The following is a 24314-nucleotide window of genomic DNA, read 5'->3' as shown; positions in this document are numbered from 1 at the left end:
AGTGGCATCTCATTATGATTATGAGTTGCATTCCTGTAATGACCAGGGATGTTGAGCATCTTTTAAAATGCTTATTTGGCCATTTGTATTGTATCCATTTTATTTGGAGAATTGTGTATTTAAAACCTTTGCCAGTTTTTGAATTGCATAGTTTTGCTATTGTTATTGAGCTATGGAAGTTGTTTATATACCCCACATGTACTTTTAAGCACTTACCTATATATGGTTCTCTTAAATACCAGTAAACTTGGGTATATTTTCACACAAAGGCTGTACTTTCTCTTTCTGGTGGTGGTTTTATATCAATTTTAAGAACCCCACTGCCTCTTTTGTGTTCCATGTCCTTTATTGTTTTTTTTAAAGGATATGGTGGGAGCTGTAGATTACACCACCATTGCTACCTCACCTCCAACTGATGCAGGATACAGCATGCTTGGGGCTGGTGCATGGGGATGACCCAGAGAGATGTTATGGGGAGGGAAGTGGGAGGGGGGTTCATGTTTGGGAACGCATGTAAGAATTAAAGATTTTAAAATTTTAAAAATTAAAAACTAAAAAAAAAAATACATACATAAAAAACAAACGAGAAAAAAAAAGAAAAAAAAAGAATTATCTAAAGAAACATTTTTGTTATCCAAACAACCATACTTGATTTTTATCCGATTTTTGTTTATTCCAAAAATATTCTTTAAGTGCTTATTACATGCCACATCCAAAAAACTTGTTGTTTCTTAAACAAAACAAACCCTTGTCATACCTGTGGCAAGAAGTCTAGAAACTGTCATTGCACCAACATCTGTTTTGTGATCTCTGCTTCAGTAGAAAGATATGGGCAAAGGAAAACAAGCTAGCAAAGCTTCCATTTCTTTTAAACAAATAGACTGTACATAATAAAAATCGTTTGTAGGTTTTCATGACTCATCCCATAAGTTTATAGAGTTGTGATGGAAAGACCTGGATAGAATTACCCCCTGAATCCCTATATTTCAGCACCATCCAGCCTGTACTTCTCTTATTAGGTCAGTGGGTTATTTTTTCTAAACAAATTTTGCAGCCACTTTTATTTCTGTTTTTGGCAGTGCTGGATCTTCAGTGCTGTGTGTGGGCTTTTTTTGTCTATGGTGAGCAGGGGCTACTCTTTGTGGTGGTGTGCAGGCTTGTCATTACAGTAGCTTCTCTTGTAGACCATGGGTTCTAGGTACCTAGGCTTCAGTAGCTGCAGCTCAAGGGTTCTAGAGGGCAGGCTCAGCAGCTGTGGCACACGGTCTTGGGCTTAGCTGCCCGTGGCATGTAGAATCTTCTCAGACCAGGGTCGAACCCGTGTCCCTGCACTGGCAAGCGGATTGCCAACCACTCAATCACCAAGGAAGTCCTTGCAATCACTCTTAAATGTGTTTGTACAAATATCCTTTAAACGTCTAAGAGTCTATATATATAGGACAGGAAGATATAAATAACTTATTGCATGTTTGTGTTTTAACACTCAGGTTTGCAGGAGTATTTGGACGGCATTTTAAATAATATGCACTCTTGTGTTCCCCAAATCTAGCCAGTCCATCAGCCTCAATTGCACATGTACATATAGGGATGGAAGTCATTAAGATTGAGAGGGTAACAGGCAGGAAGGCCAGAGGTCCCCAAGCAGCAGGAGGAAATAAACTGCAAGTGGCAGATTTTTTTTTTCCTTCTCTACACAAAATTAAAAGAGGCTTCTATCAATTCTGTACTGATGACACCTGGTTCTGCCTTGAGCTAACCAATGTGTTTTTCTTATGTTAATGAAACGATGTATTTGCTTAGGAATTTGTCTTTCTTCAAAATGGTTCCACCTAAGACTAACTTTTTTTCTTTTCTCAAACCTTGGGCTCAACAAACCAGAATTCCTGTCAATTGTTTTATGGCTGGGGGATGACACACCTCGTGCCATCCTATCTCAAAAGTGCATATTGTGGAAGAGGGACCTGGTGAAACTCCCTCAGCCAGGAGGAGGCTCTCTCTCTTACTTAATAGCTTTCTAACAGACATAAAACACCTCGCTAAAAATTAGCAAGGGGACACTCTGTCCCCTTCTGATGTCTATGTCAGAAGCTTTCCCTATCTCTATTACACTTTAATAAAATTTGGCTACACAAAAATCTCCAAGTAGTTAGGCCTGGTCTCTGACCTCAGATGGAAATCCTCTCCTCCGGAGGTCATGAATCCTGGCATAATACACAGCTTACAGCAGCAAACTTTCAACCTTTCAGCTGATTAATTAAGAGAATAAGATGGAAGAGAAACTGTAATTTAATTTTAAACACTTCACATATATTTCATTTTAGCCTTTCAAATTTTGAAGAGTTGGAAACAATTCCTATTTTTTTCTTTTCTACAATTTTTCTTCTTATTTTCCCACTGTTAAAAAAAAAAGGAAGGGAAGATAGGAGAAAAGGAAGCAAGAAAGAAGGGAAAAAGTAGTTGACCTTCAGTTACACTACAGTGGACCCAAGCGGCCTGCTGGGTCCAGGTTTCTTACTATTTCATGGATGTTGTATGTAGTGCAGACATTTTTTCAAATAAAGTAGATGGTCATTTCTTTTAAAGCAGTAAACTACATTAGAAAGAGAAAGTGGAAGAATAGTCCTTTATTTTTTTTAACTTGGAAGATCAATTTGAAACCCCTCCCATAAAATGGAGGAAAGGACAAAGAATTAAATGTGAGGTTTTCGCATTGTCGTGAAAGCTGTACACCAAGAATAACAGTTTAATATGTTGCCAGTGAAGAAAGGAGAAAAAATTAGAATTGAGCCTTATCCTTTCTATTGTCCCAGACAAAAACAATGGAAAAAACCAAGTGCTAGCTACAGAGGGAAAAACAGAAAAAAGTACTTAAAGATACAGGAAATGGGGAGTGGGGGAAGATTTATATAAGTCAATGTAGAGAAATAAACAGAAGAAGGTTTCCTAAAAGAGAAGAAAAATGAGATTGGCTTCAGCTGTCTCTAGAAAACTAAGTAAAAGAGGTTCACGGAATAACTGAGAGGGCACAGATAAAAACTAGACTGTGACGATGTGAAAAAGAGACAGAAATGTCAAGACCAAAAGTGAAAATTAGGAAGTGATGGAATAGACATGGTCAAGAATCCATTTGCTATTGTAGGAGACACAAGAGACCTGGGTTCAATCCCTGGGTCAGGAAGATCTCCTGGAGAAGGAAATGGCACCCCACTACTCCAGTAGCCTTGCCTGGAAAAATCCATAGACACAGGAGCCTACTGGGCTAGTCCACGGGGTTGAAAAGAGTCGGATACGACCGAGCACAAGCATCTCATCATCAGTAAAGAAACTGATTAAGTATAAACTTAATTGCAAATAAATTATAAAACTTAAGGAAATTACCAAAATTCACAGCTGAGAGAGAAAATTGAATACAGAAGTACTAAAATTAGATAGCCTATTAGCTCATATTTTTAACATTTTAAATGGGACAGAAAATAAAATTGTGTTTGGTTTAAAATATTGGAATATTCAGAAACCTGAATGAATTTTTCGGCCAACCCAAATACAAAGTGTAAGAAAGCAATAAACAGAAACCTCAATTAAATAGAGATAGGAGACCAGAAGGGGGTGCTGGAAGAACCCAAGAGGAAAAGCAAAGACTTCCCCTTCTTTGCTGGCAAGAGATCAGCCGGTGAGAGTCTGTCAGGACTCAGCCAATGAAAACACCATGGACTCTTTACCATAGCCTTCTCAGCTTCTTTTCCCTCTAGAAAAGAGAGCTCTTCTCCGTTTTTGCTGAGGACTTGCACAGCCATGTTTACAGACCTCAAATTGCAATTCTTTGTTAATCCTGAATACACCCATTTTGCTGGAGAAAAAAACTGGCTGTGTATTTGTTTTAGGTCAGCAAAAGGACATCAAGAGACAAGCTAATTTTTTTTTTTTAATGGATTTATTCATTGGCTGTGCTAGGTCTTTGTTGCTGCAAGGACTTATCTCTACTTGCAGCAAGTGGGGGCTACTCTTCATTGCAGTGCATGGACTTCTCATTGCGGTGGCTAAGAGACAAGCGAATTCTTAATTTTTATAATCAGGCAAATGAGCATAAAGAATATTTTTAAAAAATTAATATAATGACCAGGACTACTCAAAAGGAATAAATATACTTCCCAGTTGAAAAAACGTAATATTCCAATGTTAACATTCTCATCTTTTCCATATTTTGAATTTTAGTATTTCCAGACACTTCTCATAACTTCTGCTCAGTCCAAACTCCTGTCTTCTCTCACAGATTTACTACAACAGCCTTCTAGTCTCAGTCGCTGTACTTCTTCCTTTGAACTTTTAGTTTATTCTCAGCACAGCAGTCAGGATCACTAAAAAAATGGACATAAGAGTTTATCCCTGCAGTGCCCAGAGCATTCTCTTTCAGAGTCAATCCAGTGGCATAATGACCAATAAGAGCCTATAAATTTAGTCCTCTTGCCTCTGATCTCCTACTTCTGTCTCCTTATTTCTGTTGCAGCAACTGTAATCTTATTGTCTCCTCAATAGGCCAGGTATGTTCCTACCATAGGGCATCTGCCTGTTGGTCTCTCAGAAAGCTTTCCACCAGATATTTAGCATGGCTCAGTTCTCATCTTCTGCAGGTCCTTCTTCAAATGTTTGACTTTGTCGGTCAAACATGTCTTAACCACTTTGTGTAAAACTGTAAAATCGCTCTTATCAAGGGTCCTGGTCCCCTTTCTTGTTCTTATTAGCTGCGTCAGTATCTAAATACATACTATTTATTTATTTTATTTACATAGAGTTGATTTACAATGTTTTGTTAGTTTCTGGTGTACAGCAAAGTGATTCAGTTATGCAGCTATACATATTCTTTTCTAGGTTATTTTCCCTTATAATTTATTACAAGATACTGAATATAGTTCCCTGTACTATACAGTAGGACCTTGTTGTTTATTTTATGTAGTTTGTATTTGAAAATCCCTAAATTCTAATTTATCCTTCCTCTACCCCTTTTCCGCTTGGTAACCATAAATTTGTTTTCTGTGTCTGTGAATCTGTTTCTGTTTTGTAAATAAATTGATTTGCCTCACTTTTTTAGATGCCACATATAAGTGATACCATATGATACTTGTCTTTCTCTGCCTGATTTATTTCACTTAGTATGATAATCTCTAGGCCTATGTATTTTTCTGCAAATGGCATTATTTCATTCTTTTTTTTTTAAATGGCTGAGCTATTTTTGCTATTATTTTTCTTCTTTCTCTCCCCTTGACAATTTAAGCTGCATGAATGCAGAGGTTGTGCCACTTTTATTTACTGGTTTATTTCTAGCATCTACAACAAAGCCAGGTGCCAGACAAGTGTTAAATATACTTTGTTAAATGAATGAATAGTGCAATCATACAACAGTGAAAATGAATAAACTTTTCATATACGAAGATAGGTGAACCTAATAAGTTTAGCATGTAAGTCACATTCAGCGTGTAAGTCACAGAAAAACATATAGCAGATTCTATTTACATAAAGATGAAACACCTTGCAAAAGTAAGCGCATTGTTTTAGGGGCACCTGCTTGAGATGTACTAATCAGGCTAAGCCAGGAAATGCTTAACACAGTTGAGAAAAATGGAGAACATCGTGGACAGGTCTTCCGAGATTCTGGTCAAGTTCTTTTTTGAAGCAGAATGTTGAGTGTATAGGTGTTAGTTTTATTGTGCTTAAACATACCTGATCATACATTAGCCTCCGTGTACACATTAAAATAATTAAAATCAATCAAAACAGGCTGGTAGGAGCCAGGTAGCACTGACCTTAAAAGCGTCAAAATTTAGGGTTTTTATTCAAACGATTTTGCCTGTCTAACAAAACAAGTCAGGCAGCTGATTTAGGCAGGAAGCATTTTGGAGGAGATCACCCGCCTTATTTGTTAACTTGAACAGTCCCTCGCATTGCAACCCCAGCAGACACCTAGGCCCAACAGCTCCCCAGAAGAGGGAACATTCCCGTCTGGAAGTGGCGGCGCCAGCGGCGCCCCTGGGAAGTGTAGTAGGCGCGAGCCCATAGGCATGCCGGGAGTCGTAGTTCTCCGGGGTTTGCGGGGCTGCAAGGAAGGCTCGCGGCTTTCTCGGGGCTCGTGGCGCGGGTGATCCCGGCTCTGCTAGGGCGGCCTGCCAGGGACTGAGAACCTCTCGGTTGCATCTTCCGGTGGCAGTCAGAGCCAGCACGTGTGTGGGTCTGGGCTGGGAGGTGTGCCGGCCGGGCGGGGCTGCGCGCAGGCCCCAGGGAGATACCGAGGCCGAGGGGGTCTGGAGGCGGTCTGCACGGCCCAGGCCGCGATGCTTCAGGGGGAGTCGCTGCCCTGCCCCCACTCCCACCCCTTTCCAGGGAGAGTCGCGGGGAGGGAGCGCCCCGTCAGGTGAGTTGGGGTGGTCCGGGACTGCTGTTGGTGGGAGTCTTTTGTGGCTGGCTATTCAGAGATTTCTGATGAAACAGACAGTAACAACAATAGCAATGCCTATGGAGACCTTATCTGTACCAGGTACTAGTCTGGCGCCTTGGCTGAATGAATTCATTTCAGCCTCAGATAACAGGTAGATCCTGTTTTACAGACGAAGAAAATGAGGCAGAGGTGGACAGCTAATTTGCCACATTAACTGGGGCCTTGGACTCCACCATGGCCCTTTTTGCCTCTACTGTATACTTAGCAGTTTTGTTTCTTGGGGAAGGTCACTAGACTCCCTGGTTCTGTCTCCCTCACAGCTGTAATTTGAGGTAGCAGTACTTTTTAGAGTGGTTGTGCGGATTAAATAATACATGCAGGATACAAGATGGGGAGAAGATGTGCCTCACAGAGCAACTGCGGTGCTTGTAGAGCAGCTTTCCTCCTCTGGCTGACAGTACACGCATACTCGGTTTGCTGAGCCTTCATGCCAGGTGCTATACCTGCAGAGCCTCCTGCAAACTTAGGTGGCTAGTGCAGGCAGCCTGGGCCACCACTGTTCTCTGACAGTGGTCTGCCTATTTCTCTTACCTGGCTTTCCCAGTTGCGGTTTGTGTATGAAGACCAAAGGATTTGGGGAGCTGTGGATGCTAAAAGAGGTGGCAGTTGTGGAATTTGTGTTTAGGAGTGGCATCCAAAATGGTGTGCATTATGTGTGACAGTTCCCTGGAAAGAACACAGCAGTCCAGGAAGGAGCCACTCAGGAGCACGTGTTGGTCATTCTGTTGCAGGAAGGGGGACCCCTTCCAGGGCCCGAAACTGGGCTCTTGTCTAACACTTGGAAATGAATTGTCCGAGGAGATACATGTGCTGACAAAGCAAGAGATTTTATTGGGAAAGGGCACCCGGGGGGAGAGCAGTAGGGTAAGGGAACCCAGGAGAACAGCTCTGCCGCATGGCTCACAGTCTCGGGTTTTATGGTGATGGGATTAGTTTCCGGGTTGTCCTTAGCCAATCATTCTGACTCAGAGTCTTTCCTGGTGGTGCACGCCTTGTTCAGCCAAGATGGATGCTAGAGAGGATTCTGGGAGGTGGTCAGACAGGTAGTGTCTCCTTTTGACCTTTCCCGAGCTCTTCTGGTTGGTGGAAGCTTATTAGTTCCCTGTTCCTTACCAGGACGTCCTGTCGTAAAACAAGTCATGCAGATAGTTGCTATGGTGCCTGGCCAGGGTGGGTGGTTTCAATCAGTGTGCTTCCCCTAACAGCTCCATAGAAAAAGAGACGACACGTGTGGGCAAACATGTTTATTGTGGTTTCTTCAGGAAGGAAATGGTGAAGCCAGGCAAACAGGCTTAGGATTGGCTAGATACGTTTGAAAGTGGCAATCTGGGACACTCATATTTGCTGTGACCGTTTGAATGTATAGTTTAAAACTAGCTTCAGGACCCCAGAAGTCTGTGATGCGTTGCAATTTGCTTAGATACAGCTAATAGAGCCCAGTGGATGTTAAAAAGCATCTATATATGGAAATTAGAAGTATGGTTAATACAAGGTGGGGGTGGAGGTTGGCAAATTGTCTTAGAACTTACTTGGCTTAGTAGGCACACTTTTAAACGTGGTTTGAGTCATTTATGTGGCATGGCTTTGTTCAGACCTAATGGACATTAGGGGTAGTTGTAACTTCCTTTTTCCAAGCCATGCCTTGACACCAGAGTTCTTCATGACACCTTTTTTCTTTGCAGACCTACCTTGTCAAGCACTCTGCTCTCCCTTGACAGGAAAACTAAGAAGAAAAGAATGGCCTTGGATTTGCTGCCTGCTCCGGTGACAGTAAGTAAATTTTGTCTTTTTCATGAATTTCCCACTGTGTTCAGAGATGGTGGACGTATTTCCATTCTTTGTCCAGCTACTTTGCTTTCCAGTGAAAACTGTGGTGAATCTAGAGTCTGATAGGTTTTTCCCATGATCCTGGACTTGTCAAGGGGTTGCTGAGGAACGTGCATCCTCTGTCCCTAGACAGAGGTCACTCTTAATTCACCCCCAAACTCACCTCATGAGCAAAGATTGAGTCGGCTCTGAACATAGGCTTCCAGATAGGATAGGTGCTTGGTGAAGAGTGTGGAGTATAGGCAGTCTTTATCTTCACAGCTGATAGAGTGTCACTGGAGCAAAGCCATGGAAGGGCCAAGAGACACGCTCAATAGCTATTTGTTGAGCACTGACAATGTACAGGGTACTGTGCGTGGCACTGGGAATACAGAGGGGATGTAGAAAGGAGAGGTGTTATTTCTGTCCTCAGGGAGTTTGGTACTGATCTTAGGAAATGACCGAATGCCCAAGAAAATTCAGGGAAGAGATTGGAGAAGTGGAGTTATTTTGCACTGATACTGAAGGTTAGGACTGATACTGAAGGTCAGGTGGGCATCACAGAAGGAACTGAACTTGACCTGGGCTCTCAGTCTGGCATTGGGGAGGACAAAGGACTCCCTCTTTCTTGGCACTCTCTCTGCCTTGTGCAACTGTGATGCTAAGCCATCTCATATCCCTCTCATCCATTGGGTGCCTCTATCTCCTTCTCTTTGGTTTTTTCCTTGCTATTTCACATCCCCCTCCAGCTCTTGTTTCTTGGTCCTTTTGAGATCTCTTTTCATTATTTAGCTCTCATTTTTCTCAGGATCTTTATTGAATCTCTCTCCTCAGACCTGAACTTTTTCCTAAAGATGCAGTCTGTCATTCCCAAACTCTTATGAAATATTTCTACATGGAAGTTCTGTTATTCTCCCAACACCAACTTTCTTTCCTTGTTTGTCACTGGCTGCTTTTCCAAAAAGTAGTGGTAGCCCACAGTCTGAAAATGTGGACTCTGGAAGTTGATTTTATGAGTTCACATGCGGACTAGGAATGTGGCGAAATAAAATTATTTTCTTCCTTTGTGCTCTATTTCCTCATTTGTAAGTGTGGTTAGTAATATACATGCCTCGTTTAAACTTGCTAATAGAGGACTGCTAATATCTGCATTTTACAGATGGGGAAACTGGGGCACAGAGAAGCAATTAACAATCACAGTTTTGTTGTTGTTCAGTTGCTCCATCGTGTCCAACTCTTTGCGACCCCATGGACTGCAGCGCGCCAGGTGTCCCTGTCCTTCACCATCTCCCGGAGCTTGCTCAAACTCATGTCCATAGTCAGTGACGCCATCCAACCATCTCATCCTCTGTCGTCCCCGTCTCCTTCTGCCTTCAGTCTTTCCCAGCATCAGGGTCTTTGCTAGTGAGTCGGCTCTTGACATTAGGTAGCCAAAGTATTGGAGCTTCAGCTTCAGCCTCAGTATTTCCAATGAATACTCAGGATTGATTTCCTTTGAGATTGACTGGTTTGATCTCCTTTTAGTCCAAGGGACTTTTAAGAGTCTTCCAAAACAGTACAGTTCAAAAGCATCAATTCTTTGGCACTCAGCTTTCTTTATGGTCCAACTCACATCCATACATGACTACTGGAAAAAGCATAGCTTTGACTAGATGGACGTTTGTTGGCAAAGTAATGTTTCTGCTTTTTAATATACTGTCTAGGTTTGTCATAGCTTTTCTTCCAAGAAGCAAGTGTCTTTTAATTTCATGGCTTTAGTCACCATCTGTAGTGATCTTGGAGCCCAAGAAAATAAAGTGTGTCACTGTTTCCATTGTTTCCCCATCTATTTGCCATGAAGTGATGAGACTGAATGCCATGATCTTTGTTTTTTGAATGTTGAGTTTTAAGCCAACTTTTTCACTCTCCTCTGTCACTTTCATCAAGAGGCTCTTTAGTTCCTGTTCACTTTCTGCTATAAGGGTGGTGTCATCTGCATATCTAAGGTTATTGATATTTCTCCCTACAGTCTTGATTCCAGCTTGTGCTTCATCCAGCCTGGCATTTCACATAATGTATTCAATTCAGTTCAGTTCAGTTCAGTCGCTCAGTCGTGTCCGACTCTTTGCGACCCCATGAATTGCAGCACACCAGGCCTCCCTGTCCATCACCATCTCCCAGAGTTCACTCAGACTCATGTCCATTGAGTCCGTGATGCCATCCAGCCATCTCATCCTCGGTCGTCCCCTTCTTCTCCTGCCCCCAATCCCTCCCAGCATCAGAGTCTTTTTCAATGAGTCAACTCTTCCCATGAGGTGGCCAAAGTACTGGAGTTTCAGCTTTAGCATCATTCCTTCCAAAGAAATCCCAGGGCTGATCTCCTTCAGAATGGACTGGTTGGATCTCCTTGCAGTCCAAGGGACTCTCAAGAGTCTTCTCCAACACAACAGTTCAAAAGCATCAATTCTTCAGCGCTCAGCTTTCTTCACAGTCCGACTCTCACATCCATACATGACCACAGGAAAAGCCATAGCCTTGACTAGACAGACCTTAGTCGGCAAAGGTCTCTGCTTTTGAATATACTATCTAGGTTGGTCATAACTTTTCTTCCAAGGAGTAAGCGTCTTTTAATTTCATGGCTGCAATCACCATCTGCAGTGATTTTGGAGCCCCAAAAAATAAAATCTGACACTGTTTCCACTGTTTCCCCATCTATTTTCCATGAAGTGATGGAACCAGATGCCATGACCTTCGTTTTCTGAATGTTGAGCTTTAAGCCAACTTTTTCACTCTCCTCTTTTACTTTCATCAAGAGGCTTTTTAGTTCCTCTTCACTTTCTGCCATAAGGGTGGTGTCATCTGCATATCTGAGGTTCTTGATATTTCTCCCGGCAATCTGGATTCCAGCTTGTGTTTCTTCCAGTCCAACGTTTCTCATGATGTTCTCTGCATAGAAGTTAAATAAGCAGGGTGACAATATACAGCCTTGACGTACTCCTTTTCCTATCTGGAACCAGTCTGTTGTTCCATGTCCAGTTCTAACTGTTGCTTCCTGACCTGCATACAGATTTCTCAAGAGGCAGGTTAGGTGGTTTGGTATTCCCATCTCTTTCAGAATTTTCCACAGTTTATGGTGATCCACACAGTCAAAGGCTTTGGCATAGTCAATAAAGCAGAAATAGATGTTTTTCTGGAACTCTCTTGCTTTTTCTGTGATCCAGTGGATGTTGGCAGTTTGATCTCTGGTTCCTCTGCCTTTTCTAAAACCAGCTTGAACATCAGGAAGTTCATGGTTCACATATTGCTGAAGCCTGGCTTGGAGAATTTTGAGCATTACTTTACTAGCATGTGAGATGAGTGCAATTGTGCGTAGTTTGAGCATTCTTTGGCATTGCCTTTCTTTGGGATTGGAATGAAAACTGACCTTTTCCAGTCCTGTGGCCACTGCTGAGTTTTCCAAATTTGCTGGCATATTGAGTGCAGCACTTTCACAGCATCATCTTTCAGGATTTGAAATAGCTCAACTGGAATTCCATCACCTCCACTAGCTTTGTTCGTAGTGATGCTTTTTAAGGCCCACTTGACTTCACATTCCAAGATGTCTGGTTCTAGATGAGTGATCACACTATTGTGATTATCCAGGTCATGGAGATCCTTTTTGGACAGTTCTGTGTATTCTTGCCACCTCTTCTTAATATTTTCTGCTTCTGTTAGGTCCATACCATTTCTGTCCTTTATCGAGCCCATCTTTGCATGAAATGTTCCCTTGGTGTCTCTAATTTTCTTGAAGAGATCTCTAGTCTTTCCCATTCTGTTCTTGTCCTCTATTTCTTTGCCTTGATTGCTGAAGAAGGCTTTCTCATCTCTTCTTGCTATTCTCTGGAACTCTGCATTCAGATGCTTCTATCTTTCCTTTTCTCCTTGGCTTTTCCCTTCTCTTCTTTTCACAGCTATTTGTAAGGCTTCTCCAGACAGCCATTTTGCTTTTTTGCATTTCTTTTCCATGGGGATGGTCTTGATCCCTGTCTTCTGTACAGTGTCACGAACCTCATTCCATAGTTCATCAGGTACTCTATCTATCAGATCTAGGCCCTTAAATCTATTTCTCACTTCCACTGTATAATCATAAGGGATTTGATTTAGGTCATACCTGAATGGTCCAGTGGTTTTCCCTGTTTTCTTCAATTTGAGTCTGAATTTGGTAATAAGGAGTTCATGATCTGAGCCACAGTCAGCTCCTGGTCTTGTTTTTGTTGACTGTATAGAGCTTCTCCATCTTTTGCTGAGAGAATATAATCAGTCTGATTTCGGTGTTGACCATCTGGTGATGTCCATGTGTAGAGTCTTCTCTTGTGTTGTTGGAAGAGGGTGTTTGCTATGACCAGTGCATTATCTTGGCAAAACTCTTATTAGTCTTTACCCTGCTTCATTCCGTATTCCAAGGCCAAATTTTCCTGTTACTCCAGGTGTTTCTTGACTTCCTACTTTTGCATTCCAGTCCCCTCTAATGAAAAGGACATCTTTTTCTGAGTGTTAGTTCTAAAAGGTCTTGGCCTAGTAGTTTTCCCTACTTTTGGTTCTCTGGTGGCTCACATGGTAAAGAATCTGCCTATAGTGCGGGAGACCTGGGGTTGATCCCCGGATTGGGAATATTCCCTGGAGAGGGGAATTGCACCCCCCTCCGCCCCCCCAGTATTCTTGCCTGGAGAATTCCATGGACAGAGTCCCAGGTGGCTACAGTCTATGGGGTCCCAAAGAGTTGGACACAACTGAGAGACCAACACTTTCACTTTCCGTTTTCCTACTTTCTTCAATGTAAGGCTGAATTTTGAAATAGAGTGCTCATCACCTGAGCCACAGTCAGCTCTAGGTCTTGTTTTTGTTGACTGTATAGAGCTTCTCCATCTTCTGCTGCAAAGAATATAATCAGTCTGATTTTGGTATTGACCTTTTGGTGATGTCCATGTGTAGAGTCATCTCTTATGCTTTGAAAAGGTGTTTGCTATGGCCAGTGTATTCTCTTGAAAAAACTCTGTTAGCCTTTGTCTGCTTCATTTTGTATTCCAAGGCCAAACTTGCCTGCTACTCCAGATATCTCTTGACTTTCTACTTTTGCATTCCAGTCCCCTATGATGAAAAGACATTTTTTTTTTTTGGGATTTGTTCTAGAAGGTCTTGTAGGTCTTCATAGAACTGATCAACTTGAGCTTCTTCAGCATTAGTGGATGGGGCATCAATTTTGATTACTGTGATGTTGAATGGTTTGCTTGGAAACAAATTGAGATCATTCTGTCACTTTTGAGATTGTACCCAAGTACAATCACCATCACTGCAGATGGTGATTGCAACCATGAAGTTAAAAGACACTTACTCCTTGGAAGGAAAGTTATGAACAATCTAGACAGCATATTAAAAAGCAGAGACATTACGTTGTCAGCAAAGGTCCATCTAGTCAAGGCTATGTTTTTTCAGTAATCATGTATGGATGTGAGAGTTGGACTATAAAGAAAGCTGAGCACTGAAGAATTGATGCTTTTGAACTGTGGTGTTGGAGAAGACTCTTGAGAGTCCCTTGGACTGCAAGGAAATCCAACCAGTCCATCCTAAAGGAGATCAGTCCTGGGTGTTCATTGGAAGGACTGATGTTGAAGCTGAAACTCCAACACTTCGGCCACCTGATGTGAAGAGCTGACTCATTGGAAAAGACCCTGATACTGGGAAAAATTGAGGGCAGGAGGAGAAGGGGACAACAGAGCATGAGATGGTTGGATGGCATCACTGACCCAATGGACATGGGTTTGTGTGGACTCCAGGAGTTGGTGATAGACAGGGAGGCCTGGTGTGCTGTGGTTCATGGGGTTGCAAAGAGTCAGACACAGCTGAGTGACTGGACTGAACTGAACCCAAGTACTGCATTTTGGATTTTTTGTTGACTATAAGGGCTACTCCATTTCTTCTAAGGGTTTCTTGCCCACAGTAGTAGATATAATAGTCATTTGAATTAAATTTGCCCATTCTCATCCATTTTAGTTCACTGATTTCTAAATTGTCAGTGTTCACTCTTGCCATCTCCTACTTGACCACATCCAATTTACCCTGATTCAGGGACCTAACATTCCAGGTTCCTAAGTGGTATTGTTTATTATAGCATCAGACTTTACTTTCACCACCAAACACATTCAAACTGTACATCATTTTCACTTTGACCCAATTGCTTCATTCTCTCTGGAGCTAATAGTAATTGCCCTCTGCTCTTCCCCAGTGGCATATTGGACACCTTCCAACCTGGGAGACTCATCTCCCAGTATCATCTCTTTTTCCCTTTTCACACTGTTCATGGGGTTCTCACAGCAAGAAGATTGTAGTGGTTTGCCATTTTCTCCTTCAGTGGACCACATTGTGTCAGAACTCTTCACTATGACCCATCCGTCTTGGGTAGCCCTGCAGGGCATAGCTCATAGCTTCACTGAGTTATGTAAGCCCCTTCACCATAACAAGGCTGTGATCCATGAAAGGTTCATGTTTGGGGACGCATGTACACCCGTGGTGGATTCATGTCAATATATGGGAAAACCAATACAGTATTGTAAAGTAAAATAAAGTAAAAATAAAAATTAAAAAAAAGAAAATAACAATAAAAAAAGAAGGTATTCCATTTATTGAGTAATTTTGAATGATGAAATTTAAATGTTGTATTTTGAACAGGGAAGGTGATATATGATATGTCAGTAAGAATTTTAAAGGCATGTAACAGTAATCATTTTTTATTATTCACAGTTGCTCTGGATTGAAAATGCAGGCTGATAGTAGAAACAATTCATCTCTCCTATACAAAGCCTGGGGTCTTAGCTGAAAGGCCCAAAGGTTAGAGGGTAGAATCATATAAAGTGTCTTTCACTCACATGTACCATAGTTGATGCCAGCTTGTGGCTGAGACCTTAGCTAGGGTTGTTGGATCAAACAGCCACCTGTAGTCTCGGTGTGTCTTATGCTTATAGTATGGTGGCCAGATTCCAAGGGTGAGATCACGTGAGCCAGGTGGGAAGCACCTTCTTGCCTCAGAAGTCACGAAACATTACCTCCACTGAATTCTAGTTGTCGTGGCCCCTAGAACCCCCTGTGCAGATTCAAAGAAAGGAAATGTAGACCTCACTTCTTGGTGGGAGAAGTGTCAGCGTCATATTATAGAGCATGTTATATGGGAGGTGTACTGGTGTGGTCATCTTGGCATAGTAGTCTGCCACAGCTGTCAGAATTAAAAGTGTATGTGTACTTTGAGCCAGTAGTTCAATCTCTACCAGTTTATCTTTTTCTAAATAATATTTTTATCTGTGTATTTTTGGCTCTGCTGGGTCTTCATTGCCGCGCAGCTTTTCTCTAGTTGCAGAGGGCAGGGGCTTCTGGTCGTGGTACATGGGTTTTTCATTGCAGCAGTTTCTTGCAGAGCACTGGCTCTAGGGCACGTGGGCTTCCGTAATCGCAGCTTCCAGGTTCTGGAGGACAGGCTCAATAGTCGTGGCATACAAGCTTAGTTGCTCTGTGGTGTGTGGGATCTTCCTGGATCAGGGATTGAACCCAGGTCTCCTGCACTGGTGGGGAGTTCTTTACCACTGAGCCACTAGGGAAGCCCCTCTACCACTTTGTGTTATAAAATACAGATGTACACATGCCCAGAAAAATCTGTGCGAGAAGGGTCATTGCGCATTGTATGTGAAGCAAGAAACAGAAGCCATCTAAATACTCATCAATAAAGGAAATGATAAATAAGTTTCGGTATCTGTTCAATGGCATATATCATGAAGTTGTTAAAAAGAATAAGATTTGTATATGTAGAGGTGGCAAGTCTGTACAATACAAGTTAAGCATGATTCAGGATTTTTCCATTAAAAACAAGAATGCATATGTGTATTTGCACAAAGCATTTCTGGAAAGAAAGACGAGAAACTTTATACCATCATAAAGCTACTGATGGAGCTACTGAACACATCACCCTGTGTTCTTTTGTGCTCTTCATATTCTTTAGCATGTGTCTGTTCTCCTTTTGTTTAATGAAGTGGCCAAAAGAGCACATGACTGTTCAGTTGGATATGAATTTTGTAATATATTCTTAAAACATGAATAAAACCTGTCTATAATAGGATTTAGTGTGATATGTATTTGTTCATTTTATTTTCAGTTTTTTTCTGATGTTTTTATGTTTAATTTGTGCTCTTTAAAAAAAGTTAATGACATTTAAAAGGAAAAAGAATGTCATTTGGGTGGGAGTGTTCTAAGGCCCAGGGAGATGGGATGGACAGAACACGGGGTTGCCGTGAGTATTCTACGTATAGCAGCAAGATGCCTGCTCAGGCTGCCATAACAAAATGCCACAGACTGAAAACAACAGAAATGTATTTTCTCATACTCCTAGAGGCTAGAAGTCTAAGATCAAGATGTTGGTAGGTTTGGTTTCTTCTGAGGCCTGTCTCCTTGGCTTGCAGAAGGCAAGGCGCAAGTCTCACTGTGTTCTTACGTGGTCTTCCCTCTGTGCATGTACATGTCTGGGTGCTAATCTCTTCTTAAGGACACCCAGCATGTTGGATTAGGGCCCAATCTACAGATCATATTTTAATTTAATTACATCTTCAAAGACCTTATCTCCAGAGTCTGAGAGTTCTAGAGGTTAGGACTTAAACATATAAACTGGGTGGTGGTGGTTTAGTTGCTAAGTCGTGTCTGACTCTTGCAACCCCATGGACTGTAACCTGCCAGGCTCCTCTGTCCATGGGATTCTCCAGGCAAGAATACTGGAGTGGGTTGCCATTTCCTTTTCCAGGGGATATTCCCCACCCAGGAATTGGACCCAGGTCTCCTGCATTGCAGGCAGATTCTTTACCAATTGAGCTATAAGGGAAGACTATAGTTTCACTTGAACTGGATAGTTCAGTTCAGTTCAGTTGCTCAGTCATGTCTGACTCTTTGCGACCCCATGAACCGCAGCATGCCAGGTTTCCCTGTCCATCACCAAGTGCCGGAGCTTACTCAAATTCATGCCCATCAGGTTGGTGATACCATCCAACTATCTCATCCTATGCCATCCCCTTCTCCTGCCTCCAATCTTTTCCAGCTTCAGGGTCTTTTCCAGTGAGTCAGCTCTTCGCATCAGGTGGCCAAAATATTGGAGTTTCAGCTTCAGCATCAGTCCTTCCAGTGAACACCCAGGACTGATCTCCTTTAGGATGGACTGGTTGGATCTCCTTGCAATCCAAGGGACTCTCAAGAGTCTTCTCCAACACCACAGTTCAAAAGCATTGATTCTTCTGTGTTCAGATTTCTTTATAGTCCAACTCTCACATCCATACATGACCACTGGAAAAACCATAGCCTTGACTAGATAGACCTTTGTTGGCAAAATAATTTCTCTGCTTTTGAATATGCTGTCTAGGTTGATCATAACTTTCCTTCCAAGGAGTAAGTGTCTTTTAATTTCATGGCTGCAGTCACCACCTGCAGTGATTTTGGAGCCCAGAAAAATAAAGTCAGCCACTGTTTCCACTGTTTCCCCATCTATTTGCCATGAAGTAATGGGACCGGATGCCATGATCTTAGTTTTCTGTATGTCGAGCTTTAAGCCAACTTTTCCACTCTCCTCTTTCACTTTCATCAAGAGGCCCTTTAGTTCTTCGCTTTCTGCCATAAAGGTGGTATCGCCTGAATATCTGAGGTTATTGATATTTCTCCGGCAATCTTGATTGCAGCTTGTGCTTCCTCCAGCCCAGCGTTTCTCATGATGTACTCTGCATAGAAGTTAAATAAGCAGGGTGACAATATACAGCCTTGATGTACTCCTCTTCCTGTTTGGAACCAGTCTGTTGTTCCATGTCCAGTTCTAACTGTTGCTTCCTGGCCTGCATACAGATTTCTCAAGAGGCAGGTCAGGTGGTCTGGTATTCCCATCTCTCTCAGAATTTTCCACAGTTTATTGTGATCCACACAGTCAAAGGCTTTGGCATAGTCAATAAAGCAGAAATAGATGTTTTTCTGGAACTCTTGCTTTTTTGATGATCCAGCAGATGTTGGCAATTTGATCTCTGGTTCCTCTGCCTTTTCTAAAAGCAACTTGAACATCTGGAAGTTCATGGTTCACATATTGCTGAAGCCTGGCTTGGAGAATTTTGAGCATTACTTTACTAGCATGTGAGATAGCAGAGAAGGGGATGACAGAGGATGAGATGGCTGGATGACATCACTGACTCAATGGATGTGAGTCTGAGTGAACTCCGGGAGTTGGTGATGGACAGGGAGGCCTGGCATGCTGTGATTCATGGGGTCGCAAAAAGTCGGACACGACTGAGCGACTGAACTGAACTGAACTGAACTGAGATAGCAGAATAAATAAAAAGGAAACCACTGTTAGGCACATCACTGATCAGTGTTGTGCAATAGCAATATAATATGTACCATGAATGCAAGCCACATATGTAACTTAAAACTTTTGAGGTAGCAGATCAAGATGGCAAAGGAATAGGATGTGGAGATCACCTTCTCACCATACATACATCAAAAATGCATCTACATTTGGAAAGACTCTCACAGAACATCTACTGAATGCAGGCAGAAGACCTCAGACCTACAAAAGAGCAAGAGTATCTCCACGTAACTGGGTAGGACAAAAGAAAAAAAAAGAAAAGAAAAATCAGGACAGGACGTGTCCCACTGGGAGGGAGGAAAAGTTGTGAAGGAGGAAAAGTTTCTACACACAGAGAAATCCCCTTACGGTGGGCAGATTGGCCAGGACACGGGGGATCTTTGAAGCCTCTGAAGAAAGCACAGTAACAGGTTTGCAGAGGGTAAACCAAAGAGAGAACTATACAGACAGTTGTTGACTGGCACTCCCCAGCTTTACAAGCTCATCCATTGGAGTGGTTGGGGCTGGATGCCGATCCTTGGGCTTTGGGAGTCAGACCCAGAGGAGAGCATTAAGGTTGACTGTATGAAGACAGTCAGAAGGTCTAGGGTGTGGTTTGCCCAAACCAAGGGAGTCCAGGAAGAAGCCTGGACCTGCCAGAGATGCAAGACACCATTGTTGGGAGTAATGCAAGAAGAGGGGCAGGCCCTCCAAAGGAGCATCTTTCTCTGTGCACTCTTAGGCAGCAGGGCACCACCTTCACAAGCTACAGGGGCAGATGCAAGCCACTGCTGCCATCTTAGACTCCAGAGGCAGCTGCAAACCGATACCACCACCAAGCGTCCTGTAAACAGGTGCAGGTCCCTGCCCCCACCTTCCCAAGGATGTACCCTTGGTGACTCATCTCTGCTGCTGAAAGTCCCACAGTGCAGCACCAACCACTGCCCCTTCCTCCCCAGAGTATGTGCAACCAGCTGCTTACACTGAGGGACCCATACTGGGAGCAAACCACTGCCCTTGCCTTGCTGGGAGTGTGGGAGCAGGCCATGCACTTGCATAACCCTTATCAAGAGGATAATGGCTGGCACATGCTGAGGACAGAGACAGCAAATATCCAAACCAAAAAAAGGCCTCACATCAAGAAAGACATGCAGGATGTTCCTGCATATAAATAGCCTTCCAAGACTACAGTAGATATTTGTTTTTTTGAAACTTATTGAGTTAGAAAAATATAAGCAAACAGCAGAAGCAAAGAAACCACTGTCAGTTAAAAGACCAAGAGAATTCCCCTGAAGGAACAAACAATGAAACAGACTCTTCAGTCTAACAGACACTGAGTTCAAAAAGGAGGCAATGAAAATATTGAATTACTTAAAAAAAAAACCTGTCGGCAGAAATGCAGATTGTTGTAAAAAGAAGTGGAAACTATAAGGAGGAGTCAAGGAAAATTGGAGCATTCATCTGCCAAGATAAAAGCTGCACTCAAGACAGAGAATAGAAAAATGAATAATACAGAAGAAAGAATTAATGATCTAGAAGACCAAATAATGGTATTTACCCAGTCGAAACAATGGGAAGCCAAATGAGAAAACGGAAGCAATGTGAGAGACGAATGAGGTGATATGAGGCAGGCCAACCCACAGAAGGAGAAGGAAGATGAAAGGGGCTTGAAAATATATTTGAAGAAATTATGGCTGGAAACTTCCAAAACGCAGAAAGGAAACAGATATCCAGATAAAGGAAGTACATAGGGCCCCAAACAAGATAAGCCCGAGCAGACCTACTCCAAGATATATTATAATAAAGATGCCAAAAGTTAAAGGATTCTAAAGGTAGCAAGAGAAAAACAAAGAGTTAATTACAAACAAATCCATTAAGGCCATGAGCAGATTTCCCTCAGAAACACTGTAGGCCAGCTGGAAGTGACAAAATACATTCAGTCTTGAAAGAGAAAAATTTCCAACCTAGAATACTCTATCAAACATGATTATCATTTAGAGTGGGCGAAAAAAAGGATTTCTCAGACTAGCAAACATTTAAAAAATATAGCAATACTATAATATAATTATAATTAGGTATTATAATATAAATATAATACCTAAAAGAAATATTGAAACATCTTCTCTAAATAGAAAAGAAGCAAGAAGATATAGGAAGGAGGAAATCACAGTTGGAAAGTAGCCAGTATACAGATTTTTTAAAAAAATTCCTATTTGTGAAAGCAATGATTAAACACAAGGAACAGCAAAAGGCATAGAAAAGGGCATCAGAATCATAAAATGTGGGGAAGGAGGATAAGAAAATCTAGATTCTTTTTCTTTCTTTCTTTTTCAGAATGTGTGACTCATATGACTATGAGTGTAAAGCAAGCAGATAAAGGAAGGAGTCAACATATTTGAAAAACAGGGCAGCCATAAATCAAAAACATACAGTAGATTCAGAAAAACCAAAAAGAGGAGAGCACAAACACAAAAGAAGTCATCAAACTACAAAAAGAAAAAGAACAAAGAAAAAGAATCAACTGGAAAGCAAGATTTGATATGGCAATAAATAATCACTTTGCTGATAAAGGTCCATGTAGTCAAAGCTCTGGTTTTTCCAGTAGTCATGTACAGATGTGAGAGTTGGGCCGTAAAGAAGGTTGAGTGCCAAAGAATTGATGCTTTCAAATTGTGGTGCTGGAGAAGACTCTTTTGAGAGTCCCTTGGACTGCAAGGAGATCCAGCCAGTCCATTCTGAAGGAAATCAACCCTTCACTGGAAGGACTGTTGCTGAAGCTCCAATACTTTGGCCACTTGATGGAAAGAGCCAGCTCACTGGAAAAGACTCTGATGCTGAGAAAGGTTCAAGGTGAAAGAAGAAGTGGGTGACAGAGGATGAGATGGTTAGATAGCATCATCGACTCAATGGACAGAGTTTGAGCAAACTCTGGGAGACAGTGGAAGACAGAGGAGCCTGGCATGTTACAGTCAGTGGGGTCGCAAAGAGTTGGACACAACTTAGTGACTAAACAACAACAATAATTACCTTAATTGTCAATGACTAAATAATCAAAAGACATAGAGTGGCAGACTGGATAAAAGAACAGGAGTGTTTGATATGCTGCCCACAAGAGACCCACCTTAGGGCAAAGGACTCACATAGATTGAAAGTGAAGGGATGGAAAAAAGTACTTAATGCAAATAGAAATGACAAGAAAGCAGGAGTTGCAGTAGACTTTAAAGACTATAAAGAAAGGTAAAGGAGGAAACTGTATAATGATAAAAGGATCATAAGAAGAAGAGCATATTACACTCATCAACTTAATATGCCCTTAATATAGGAGCACCGAAATACATAAAATACATAAAGGGAGAAATTGATGCGAACACAATAACAGTAGGAGACTTTAACACCCCACTCACATCAGTGGACAGATCTAGACAAAATCAGTAAGGCAACAGAGAGCCTAAATGAAACAGTAGAATATTTAGATTTAATTAGTGTTTTCAGGACATTACATCAAAATAAAGACAAACCAGAATACACATTCTTTTCAAGTGCACACGGAACATTTTCTAGGATTTATCACGCATCAGGACACAAAACTTAATAAATTGAAGACTATAGAAATTATTTCAAGGGTCTTCTCTGATCATAATGGCATGAAACTAGAAATGAACCACAGGAAAAGAAGTGGAAAAAAAAAATGACTACATGGAAACCAAACAACATGCTGCTGAAAAACCAGTGGGTCAATGAAGAAATAAAAAAGAATATTTAAAAAGAAGCTTGAGACAAATCACAGTGAAAACACAGCCACGCAGAATCTGTGAGAGGCAGCAGAAGCAGCTTGTACGGGGAAGTTCACAGTGATACAGGCCTTCATCAAAAACTAAGAAAAACTCAAGTAAGCGATTAAAACTGCCACCTACAGGAATTAAAACAGTCAAAATGTAAAGTCAGCAGAAGGAAGGAAATAATAAAGATCAGAGAGGAAATAAATAAAATCGAGACTTAAAAAAAGAAAAGTAGAAAAAAAATCAATAAAACCAGTAGTTGGTTCTTTGAAAGGATAAACAAAATCGACAGCCCTTTAGCCAGGCCCGTGAAGAAGAAGAGAGAACCCAAATACACTAAATAAGAAATGAAAAAGGAGAAATCTGATACTGCAGAAATGCAAAAAAAACCCTCAAGAGAATACTATGAACAATTACGCATGCATGCAGGCACTGCGTGCTTAGTCGTGTCTGACTCTTTGCGACCCCATGGACTGTAGCCTGCCAGGATCCTCTGTCAAAATTGACAACCTACAGGAAATGGATGACTTTCTAGGAACATACATACCACAAGTTGGATCAAGAAGAAATTGATGATTTGAACAGACCAATCACTAGAAGTGAGATAGAATCTGTAATTTAAAAGAGAAACTACCTACAAGCAAAAGTTTAGGGTCAGATGTCTTCATAGGTGAATTCTACTAAACATGCAAAGGTGAACTTTTGTGCTGATTCTTCTCAAACTCTCAAAAGATTGAAGAGGAGGAAACACTCCCAAAGACATTCTATGAAGCCACCATCACCCTGATACCCAAACCAGGGAAAGACATCACCAAAAAAGAAATTTACAGTCCAATATTTTGAATATGGAGCTTCTCTGGTGGCTCAGAAGTAAAGAATCTACCTGCCAATACAGGAAACATGGGTTCAATCTCTGGGTCAGGAAGATGCTCTGGAGAAGAAAATGGCACCCCACTCTAGTATTCTTGCCTAGGAAATCCTGTGGACAGAGGAGCCTGGTGGGCTACAGTTCATGGGGTCCTGAAGAGTTGGACATGACTGAATGACAACAAAATCTTTGAATATAGAGGCAAAAATTCTCAACAAAATATTATTATACCAAATCCAACAACACATAAAAAAGGTTATACACCCTCACCAAGTGGGATTCATCCCAAGTTCACAAAGAGAGTTCAACATTTGCAAATCAATCAACGTAATACATCACATTAACAAAAGAAAAGTATAGAAAACTAAAGGATCATCTCAATAGATGCAAAAAATGTGTCTGTCAGAAATTCAACATTCATTCATGATAAAAAAAAAACTCTTAGAAAAGTGGGAATAGATGGGCCGTATCTCAATATAATAAAAAGTAAGTGAAGTGAAGTCGCTCAGTCGTGTCTGACTCTTTGCGACCCCATGGACTGTAGCCTACCATGCTCCTCCGTCCATGGGATTCTCCAGGCACGAATACTGGAGTGGGGTGCCATTTCCTTCTCCAGGAGATCTTCCCAACCCAGGGATCGAACCCGGGTCTCCCGCATTACAGGCTGACTGTTTACCATCTGAGCCACCAAGGAAGCTCAAAATCTCAACATAATAAAAGCCACTTATAAAACCCACAATCAATACAGTACTCAGTGGTAAAATGCTAACAGCCTTGTTGAAAAACTGAAGCAAGACGAGGATGCCCAGTCTCACTACTTCTGTTCAGCATAGTGTTGGAGGTCCTGGCCAAGCAACCAGCAAGAAAAAGGAATGAAAGGCATCCAGATTGGGAGGGGAGAGGTAAAATTACCGTCACATGCGGATGACGTGGCGCTATCTATAAAACCCTAAGGGCTCAACACAGACCCTACCAGATCTGATAAATGAACTCAGCAGAGTAGCCATA

At 41.7% G+C, this 24314-nt stretch overlaps 1 protein-coding gene across 14 annotated transcripts in view; it reads left to right on the top strand.

Moving 5' to 3' along the window:
* Positions 1 to 24314, top strand: part of LOC138440728 (zinc finger protein 879) — a 72124-nt gene that overhangs the window by 25060 nt on the left and 22750 nt on the right. For 6 of the 14 annotated variants that reach the window (XR_011257100.1, XM_069590462.1, XM_069590460.1 and 3 more), the window contains one exon: positions 8170 to 8257. Coding sequence is in view for 13 of the 14 variants with exons in the window: in XM_069590462.1 (XP_069446563.1) it covers positions 8170 to 8257 (88 nt within the window). In the remaining variant the exon portion in view is untranslated. Of the gene's footprint in view, positions 1 to 6032; positions 6404 to 8169; positions 8258 to 20993; positions 21234 to 24314 lie in introns of those variants that run through there. The other 8 variants (XM_069590472.1, XM_069590471.1, XM_069590474.1 and 5 more) reach the window with 7 other exon arrangements.

The sequence above is a fragment of the Ovis canadensis genome, chromosome 5, assembly GCF_042477335.2.
Source record: "Ovis canadensis isolate MfBH-ARS-UI-01 breed Bighorn chromosome 5, ARS-UI_OviCan_v2, whole genome shotgun sequence".
Classification (NCBI taxonomy): domain Eukaryota; kingdom Metazoa; phylum Chordata; class Mammalia; order Artiodactyla; family Bovidae; genus Ovis; species Ovis canadensis.
Note: the sequence above shows the minus strand (reverse complement) of the source record. Positions and strands in the feature narration are given on the sequence as shown.